This window comes from Eptatretus burgeri, chromosome 7 (genome assembly GCF_056783735.1).
Source record: "Eptatretus burgeri isolate ZD-2024b chromosome 7, Ebu_testis_v1, whole genome shotgun sequence".
Lineage (NCBI taxonomy): Eukaryota > Metazoa > Chordata > Myxini > Myxiniformes > Myxinidae > Eptatretus > Eptatretus burgeri.
This window is the reverse complement of record NC_140967.1, coordinates 32,330,450-32,340,612: the sequence shown is the minus strand read 5'-3', so window position 1 is coordinate 32,340,612 and position 10,163 is coordinate 32,330,450. Positions and strand designations below refer to the sequence as shown.

Genomic DNA, 10,163 nt, shown 5'->3' with positions numbered 1-10,163 from the left:
TCTGTCTCTCTCTGTCTGTCTCTCTCTGTCTGTCTCTGTCTCTATCTCTGTCTCTATCTCCGGTACTCCGGCGGAAGGTTGGCATGTGCGATCCCCGCTGAGTGGCGAATATCGTGTGACAATTCTCCCATCGTCTCATGGGAGCGTCGTTTGCGCCCACTGAGCTGAGCTTTAACAAGCTCACTCTGCTGTTACATACCAAATCGGTTCTTTAGGGCCGAATAGAGGTCCTCCAGTGTCGCTCCTCCCTCGGGTATCGTGGTCAAGACCTCTGATGCCGCACCACGCAGTGCCGCCGTGAGCTGTGCCGCGCCTTGCACCTCGTTCCAGCCATTGCCCCTGGCCACGCAGCGGAACTGGGCTATATATGCCCTCAGGTCCGTCTTGCCATCGTACGGAGGCAGCGGCACCCTTGGTTCCTTTGAGGTCCGTCCCTCTCCTTCCAGTCCCTGAGGGACATATGGAGGGGCGGACCCCCTAGATTCCAACGGTGCCCTACCCCCGCAGGGTTCGAGCCATTTGCCCGGGGAATTTACTACCCCCGTCTGTGTCGGTGCTTGCTCCGCACCGTCCTGCTTACTCCCCCATGCCATCAGACTCGCATTCTGCATACTCACAGGAACAGTCATACTGAGGGCCCACATTAGGCCTCTGCTCCCCCCAAACTCGGCATGCACACCCCCGCGTCGTGCAACCCCCTTAATTCGCTCAGTGACACTGGCCCCACCCGGTTACGATCTGCCTCGAGGGAGCGCATTCTCTCCCCCTGTTCCATAAGGAGGCCATCCCGCCTCTTACACCAGACCTCAACACATTCTGCCAGCTGCACTTCCACATTCCTTATTTTCCCCTCCATTTGTTTCTGCCCTTCCTTCACTTTATTTAACTCTTCCCTCTCCTGCTCCATTCCCTCTCGCGTCTCTGACGATAGCTTTCCAATCTCCTTTTTTACCTGCGCCATTTCCCTTCGCGTCTCTGATGATTCTTCCTCCGTCTTTTTAAACTGTTCCCTCATCTCTCCTTTTAAACGTACTCCCATTTCCTGCGTTTTTCTCTCGGCCTTCCGCTCCATCTCCTTAACCCTCTTTATTGTCTCTTTGTGTCTCTTCTCGCACCCCTGTTTTACAACCTCCACTTCGTTCCTTGTTTTCCCCTGGTTTTTTTTTTTAATTGTTCTATCGTCGTCGTGTTCTTCTCTATTTCCCCCTTTAGTTGGTCTTGTCCTTCTTGTTCATTTTCCATCCCCTGACTAACTATTATTTTGTTTGTCATTTCTTCCTTACCCGCCTTCACCGCGGACCACACCTCTTTTACATTCTCTTTCAATTCGTTTACCTCCTTTTTTTTATCGTGCCGATATCTTCTGCCATTTTGCCTTTTGCTCCCTTGAGTACCTCTTGCCCTGCCTGGAGTTCCAGCCCCATGCGCTGCATCTCACCCCGTATTTGTTTCATTTCGTTTTTCATTTGCTGTGCATTCGTATCCATTTTGTTATTCATTTCTTTCATTGCTTGCATCATCTGCACAAACATTTCCCCCACTTGGCTGATCTCAGCCGACCCCGAAGAAGCTGAATCGCCTCGGTCGGTCGCGGCCTCGCTGAGTACCGGGGAGGGATTTTGATGAGGGGAGGGGGGGGGTCAAAAGCCGCGGCCACCGCCGCTGCGCCCATTTCGGACTCTGGGTTCGTTTGTGGGGGAAGTTCAACCTGCATCATAATGTCCTGCACAGGGATTTCGTCCTGGTACATGGATTATATCATCTCTAAATCCATTACCCCTGCTCCCGTTCACCTTGAACCGCCATTTTGCTTCTCGGAATTAATTTTAAAGCTCGAAATTTAATGGGAATCGAGGGTCGCTCTACACACCCTTGATCCGATTCCCGCTAATTTGGTTGAAGGCGGGATGGATTCGAATCCCACTTCTGACACCAGTGTTACGAATTCTCCGCCCGCCGGCGTGCGGACAGCCGCTTTTTAGCAGATTCGCGGCCGTACGCCCACCGGACGGACAATTCAGTCGCGACTTTCCGTAACAACGCCGAAAAACAGTCACGGGTGTGCTCTAAGCGCACACCACGGCCGAGTCAATATTCCACCCGTGCGCGACAGGGTCAATCGCCGAATTGTCGATATACCTAATTATTCGTGCAGGCAGCCTACCGAGAGACCGTACTTCAGCGAGGTCTGCTCGGACACGAACCGCTTAAGTGGTTTGTTCCGTTCTGGGATAACCGAGCGGGGCATTATCGTGAGACCTCGCTGGACCTGATTCTTTTATCGGCTATCAAAAAGCCCACTACCACACCAAAATGCAATATGGTGTTTCAATGGGGAAAATGACACGAGGAACAGGTTCACATTCAAATAAGCACATTTATTACTTTACACATATACAAACAATCATGCAATGAATTGGTAAAACACACATGCAGTTGATTTGTGATGAATGCGGGGCGAGACCAAAACGCGAGCAAGGCGAAGCGCTACAACCGTCTATAATTAATCATGTACCGTTACTTAACAGTTTCTCTACTTAACGGGACACGGCGCCACAACTTCCACACAAATAAAAGCAAGGAAAAGACCCCCTCAAAGACAAGGTCAGACTGGACCCCTTAGGGTCTTGATGTCCAAGGAACTTGGTTGACCGAAGGAACTCCAAGAGGCCGCTGCAGGTTACCTCCACCCTTGTGGTGACTTGCTTTGGCGTCCCTCTTGGACCCTCTCCAGCTCCTCACCGACTGCGGGGACTCCAGGCTCCAGCGCGGCTGCCCACAACTCCACACTCACACGAGCCCAGACCTCCACCGACTGACTTCCACTCGCCTCTCCACTCGCTTCTTGACGACCTCCACTCGGTTCTCCTCGACGACACACACACTTCGCTGCGTTCAGCGCTCGCTTTTATCTCCACAGCCCTCGGCCCTCCCCCTCGCCCCTCCATTCCAGCACGCGCGCGAAGCTTCCAGAAGCAGGGCGTTTTCCTCGCCAAATCGGGGCCTTCCTTTTGCCTTTGCCATCGCTTTTGTTTTTCCGCACGTGTTTGTCGTTGGGGGGAGGGGTGAGGCCGTCATCTGTTCTCCCCCGATGAATGCCAGGCTTCTCGCAACCGTGCTGAGGTGGAAATGCGGTGGTGGTATGGTTGGCGTTATTGTGGTGTGGCTGGCATTTTGTGGTGGTCTTGATGGTGGTGTGGCTGGCGTTTGTGGTGGTAGTGAGGGTGGTGTGGTTGTGCGGTGGTGGTTAAGGTGGTTGTTGTGAAGGCGGCTGTTCGTTGTCTGTGGGGATGTTGGCGGTTGACGAGAAGGTGGTTGTGGTGATCATGGTTGTTGTGGTTGGTGGCGCTTTGTGGTGGTAGTAATGGCTGTTGGTCCAAAATAACGATAGTAAAAGAAAAACGGTTAACTGAAAGATCACAGCCCGGGCGACACGAATAAAACCCATTAGACAACGGTGGGGAAATCTAACTGAACACGGACTTATCGGCATAACTGAACTAAGGACCTATATGGTGTTCTGCGAATTTCCACAGCCGTAACAATATATATATATATATATATATATATATATATATATATATATACACACATATATATATATATACACACATATATATATATATACACACATATATATATATATATATATATATATATATATATATATATATATATATATATATATATATATATATATATATATATATATATATATACACATACACATACATATATATATATATATATATATATATATATATATATATATATATATATATATATATATATATATATACACATACACATACATACAGTCAACCCCCGCTTCTTCGCGGTTCAGCTATCGCGCCCCCGGTTCATCGCGGGTTTTCCCTTGGAACGTAACTAATTTTTTCTGCGGATTCCCCCGGTACATCGCGGTAATAATATATAAAATATAAATTATTTAAGCAATAAATTATAACGCGTGGCGCTCGAAAGTATCTTCATAATAAAACAAACAAAAAAATTTTGTATGTTTGTCGACACAACGCACGAGACAAAGACAGAGAGCGCGCTATTCATTTCTCCTTGGCGCTGATTGGCTGCTGCCCACGAGGCACACTCTCGCTGTCTTGAGTGTTTCGCTTGTGAACGACACAGATATTTTCTACGTTTTTTTCTCCAAGCCCTCCGATGCCGCCGAAAGGAAAAACGTTTGCCGTGGTTGGGCGCCATTACGGTTTGAATGAATCGACCATACGCTACATCAAGAAGGACGAAGCCAACATCAGCGCTTTACATTCGCAACGCGCTGCAGCACCTCATGGAGGCCATAGATTCCGACGACAATTTTTCTCTGAGGGCGTATTGGCGTGATTTCACGATAGCAACGTGTCTCCAAATAATTCAGAAGGCTCTACAAGAAATGAAAAAAGAAACCTTAAACGCCTGTTGGAAGAAGCTGTGGCCAGAATGCGTCCACGAATACAAGGCCTTTTCTCCAGACGAAATTCGCGATTCAGCAATCGATAAGGCGGTCAAGCTGGCGAAGATTCGAGGAGGAGGATTCAACGACATGATGCACGACGAAGTGAATAACCTCATCGAAACCAACTCTGACCCATTAACGGACGAGGATTTGGCTGAGCTTACGAAGTCTGCATGCGAGGAGGAGGAGGAGGAGGAGGAACAATCTGATCCATCGCAGGAGCACGACGACGAAGGCCTCTCACTTGAACGCTTAGCAACAATGGCGAAAACTCTCCTCACCACCATGAAGAAACAACGCCAGCAACTGCCCATCACAATGTTTTTGCAACGTTACTGAGTTTACAGTGAGCATTTTTATGCTTCAAATGTTTCCTTTTGTGTTTAATTGAGATTAAAATGTGTTTAAAACGTGTTTTGTGGAGGCGTCCATTCATCGCGGATTTTCACTTACCGCGGGAGGGTTTGGAACGCAACCCCCGCGAGAAACGGGGGATTACTATATATATATATATATATATATATATATATATATATATATATATATATATATATATATATATACATACATACATACATACATACATACATACATACATACATACATACATACATACATACATACATATACAGTCTGTGAGAGTCGAGATTGTTTCCAAGGCAAGGTATTTTTAGTAGGCCGAATCAAAATGGCGGTTAAGGCCCCTGCGAGGTTAAGTTGGACTGACCAAGTACAAGTCTTTCATGAAGGTAAGCCAGTGATCATCTTCAAAAGGGGTGTTTAAATTTCCCAAGTACCCAGTTTTCAATCATTCACTCTTCGAGTTCCTTTGGTATGAATGCAATTTTTCAGGCCGCTCGGTTTCATGCTTTTGGAGCTATGGAGGACACACACTACTCCCCCCTCCACCCCTCTCCGAGATGGGAGAGGTAGAGAGACAGGCACATGCACACACAGTCGTACACACACAGTCGTACACACACAGAGACGTACACACACAGAGACGTACACACATTGAGACGCACAGATTGACATTTATTATTATAGGCAAGACATACTGGTTGCAGTGTTGTGAAACCCTTTGTCTTCACATCCATCTGATGGCTCCATAATATAGCTTAAAAGTTTTTGGATGAGTGTGTGCTTTTCTGGCAGGTTTGTCTTCTCCTCCTCGTTATTAATTTTGAAATGTCCAAATGAGTCTATTGCATTGTTTTTGTTTTAAGTGCACCAAACCATAAAAATACATAAAATTGATTCATTTAGTAATGCCAGAGATGGGAGAGGGAGAGAGACAGACACATGCACACAGTCGTACACACACACACAGACGTACACACACACACAGACGTACACACACACACACACACACACACACACACACACGTACACACACACATGCACACACACAGATATACACAAACACACACACACACACACAGATGTGTACGCACACACACGTACACACACGTACACGTACACACACGTACACGTACACACACACGTACACACGTACACACACACACGTACACACACACACACGTACACACACACACACACACGTACACACACACACACACGTACACACACACACACACGTACACACACACACACACGTACACACACACACACGTACACACACACACACACGTACACACACACACACGTACACACACACACACACACGTACACACACACGTACACACACGTACACATACAGACGTACACACACACACACACGTACACACACGTACACATACAGACGTACACACACACAGACGTGTACACACACGTGTTCACACACAGACGTAGACACACAGACACACGCATGCACGCACGCACGCACACACACACACACATTTGACCTTCTGGTATTTAAAATAAATAATAATTAGCACCATATGACTTAAAATGAAACAGTACCTTGTTCACGGCATTTGGGAAAAAGTGTTATTACTGTAGTATTTTGTAGTCATACATCAGTGCTCAGGCATTCATTGCATATTCAAAATAGCAAGGGTAACGGTGAGAAATGAATTATGCCATCGTCGTTTATTTGCAGTCGAGGTTCTTCCTTGCATTAATTTGGTGTGAAGGTGAGATATGGCGACCATCAGATATGCCTGAAGAGTCTTCTGCTTTGGGCGAGTGATTGCTTCTCGACTGAGCATATATCATCATCGAGTGTGCTATAAGCCTGCAGCCTTCCTGTCAAACTAAAAGCCTCACTTTTTCTGATAGTCTGGTTTTGTCCAGAATACAGATAAGCAATTTTGTGCCTTTCAATGGAAAAGTGCTCAGGTTTGGACAAAGGCCATGATTATTGCTTGGTTGATGCAGAGAAATGTTATTGGCACAAAAGTTATAAAATGCAGTGTCTGAATAAAAGAAAGAAATGCTGTTCAAGATTAATTGTTTCCATTTAATGATATTTCATTTCTTCATGAGCTGTAATATATCATTGGCCACAGAAGTTTGCTTTTTCATTTGACCATTATATTATATTGTGGATTGGGTGGCTTTTGTTAAATCAAAGTGGCCAATGTGAGAGAATGGCACTCATGTTATATATTCTTTCATGGAAACACTGGGTTCATAAAGGAAGAAAATTGGAAGAGATGAGTTCATTGGGCATGGTACAGATAGGGCAAAAAGAAAAGAGCACACAAAGATCCAGAAATTGAACCTTGCATTCTGTAGGGTAACATCTGTGGAGATTGAACCATGAAATTGAACCATTGAACCATGCATTCTGTAGGTTTTCTTCTTGATTGTTATTTTTGCTTCTGAGCTCCAGCACACACCACTGGTGTGTGTGTGTGTGTGTGTGTGTGTGTGTGTGTGTGTGTGTGTGCGTGCGTGCGTGCGTGCGTGCGTGCGTGCGTGCGTGCGTGCGTGTGTGTGTGCGTGTGCGTGCTCTTGAGTATTTTGTTGGTGAGTTCTCTCATGATTGGAATGTTTTTCTGGTACCTACTGCAGTCAGATGAGCAGGTGGAAAGGACCAGGAAGATGATATCGATTCTGAATGGAGAGACATCCATTGAGCTGCATCTGCAGTTTTTGATAAGAAATAACAACACAGATCTACTCATTTTGAAGAACACAAAGGTAACAAGAAAAAAAGCAATCAGGGATTGCAGACCCTCACCATGACTTGTTTTGTGGTGTTTGTGAAGTTTTATGTGGTGTATTTAGTGTATTGGTGTGTTACGAAATTAATAAGAGAGATAATTAGAACTGCCACTTCATAAATGCTGGCAGTGATGACCGGGTACCAAGACGTCCCGCTTTGATGCAACCCCATTTTGATCGGACACCTGACCCTGACCCTGACCCATGATGTTGATTCTTATTATTCAATTTAATTTGGAATGGGATTAAAATAAATTCAGTTCAAATCAAATAGGTACAGTCCTGCATTGGAGTAATCAGAAGGAACAGAAACAAGCAAAAAGCAAAGATGAAGTCATGAGGAGGAACCTGGATAGGATTCGCATTTCAGCTGCTACTCCTCTTCCATCAAACCCATCCACGCACAGCCAAGTGAGCCTTATTCAAAAATAAAAATAAAAATAACTCAGATCAAAAATTTGATAATTCTGGCTGCCAGGCCATCTGCCCGATCAAGTTGAAATTTAAGACATGCATTCCACATCACCGCAAGATCATAATTGTGAAGTTTTTCATGTCGATTGACTAAGCGGTTCCAGAGAAAACTTTATTTAATATTTTTTTAATCCAATTTGACTGCCAAACCATGTGACCTATCAATTATTCCTTAAACTTATGCACTCATGGCTTGGAGAACTTTTGTGTGAAGTTCCCCTCGATCTGTCCAGCCATTCTGGAGAAGATTTTTCATTGGTTTTAGGGTAAATCCAATACGGCTGCCAAACCATGTAACCTATGACATCATATGTGTGAACCTTTTGTTCCTTATGGATAGGTGGTCATACTTGTCAAGTTTTGTCTCGATATGTTCAACCATCTTAGAGAAGATTATTTTGAAGGTTATTTTTTTGTTTGTTTTTTGAATACCTTGTCGAGGCTCGTGTGAGAGCTAACGCACAGCAAGCGGGCATGAGACAAGAGGGGCGGGAGTGGGAAGGACAAAACAGTGGGGAACAGAGACATTAGGAGATCTGTGGAAGGAAGAGGGATGGGGTGGGGAACATGGGGAATACAAGATGGACATTACAGGGACTTTCAGGAAGGAAAGCAGGGAATTTGAAGGAGGTGGGCTTGGGTGGATAATCGGGGGTAGAAAAGATCGAGGATTTGGATGGGGATGATAGGTGGTGGTGAACAGCTCTTTTGAAGGCCTGGAGGGAAGAATGGAAATTGAATAGAGTGAGGGTGTTTATTCCAAAGGTGGTGGAAAAGAGGAATGAAAGAGTGAAGGTGAGCAGTGATTCGTGATTTTGGTAGTTTTACCAGAAAGGGGGTTGTTGGCGGACCTTGAGCACCCTGCGGAAATGTGGTGGGGATAAATCGCAGAGATAGCGGGGGGGGGGGGGGCGAGGCTGGAGAGGAGACGGTAGAAGACAGAAAGACCACCGACCAGCCTGTGATGAGCGAGTGAGGGGCCCAAAGACTCAGCCTCATTGCGGGAGATGCCAATGATCCGAAATGCCTTGGTTTCCACAATGTGAAGCCGAGAAAGGAGGGAGAGAGGAGCACCAGCCCATAGGGGAGAGCAGTACTCCATCAGGCTGTGAACAAAAGCTTTGTAAGTGGGCTGAGGAAGGACTTTGCACGACAGAGGATTCCCAGTCGGCGACTGGCTTTGGAGGCGAGGTTTGAAATGTGTCTTTCCCAGGAAAGGTCATGGAAGATAGTGAGATCCAGGAACTTGAAAGAAAGGACTTCTTCCAGAGGATTGTTGAGAAAGTGGATGGGGGGGGGGGTTCTAAAAGGTCCTTTCAGAGAGACATTGTGAAAGTGTGAGATTTGTCTGGATTGAAAGACATGTTCCACATGTTGGACCAGTTTGTGATTTTACCTAGATCTGCAGTGAGTGAAGAAGCTGCTGCTTGCCGGTCTGAGGGTTGACCGATGGTACGGCAGATGGTGGAGTCATCAGCAAAGTGATATAGAGGATTCTCCAGAGTCGGAGAGATCATTGATGAAAATCAGAAAAAGAACAGGGCCCAGAACGCTACCTTGAGGAACTACATCCTGGACAAGAAGAGGGGATGAAAGAACTCCATTTAGGGCCACACGTTGACTGCGACAGGAGAGGAAGTCCGCGAGCCATGAGTGGAGATGGCCTTGGATACCATCGGAAGAGAGTTTGGTGAGCAGGGCAGGGTGCCAGACCGTGTCAAAAGCCTGTGATATGTCCAGGGATACGGCTCGGATTTCATGTCTGGCATTGAGGACCTCCATCCATTGTTGGGAGAGCAGAAGCAGCATATCCAGGGTAGAGTGACCTGGTCTGAAACCAAATTGATGATCGGAAATCAAGCCATTGGAGAAGAGGAAGGATTTAATGTCTGAAACGATGATGGATTCTATAACCTTGCTGATGATTGGGAGAAGGCTGATTGGTCTGCAGTTGCAGGATCTGTTTTTGCACCTTTTTTATGCAGGGCAGTGATGTTTTCTGATTTCCAAGCAGATGGCAGATGACCTTGAACAAATTAGAGGGTGAATAGAACAGAGAAAGGGTGAGCAAGAGCAGAAGAGC

The 10,163-nt window shown here is 46.0% G+C and overlaps 1 protein-coding gene across 1 annotated transcript in view; it reads left to right on the top strand.

Moving 5' to 3' along the window:
- Nucleotides 1-10,163, top strand: part of PSMD1 (proteasome 26S subunit, non-ATPase 1) — a 294,517-nt gene that overhangs the window by 76,296 nt on the left and 208,058 nt on the right. Inside the window, exon 9 of the mRNA XM_085887953.1 lies at nt 7,454-7,582. Coding sequence (XP_085744079.1) covers nt 7,454-7,582 — 129 coding nt within the window. The remainder of the gene's footprint in view (nt 1-7,453; nt 7,583-10,163) is intronic.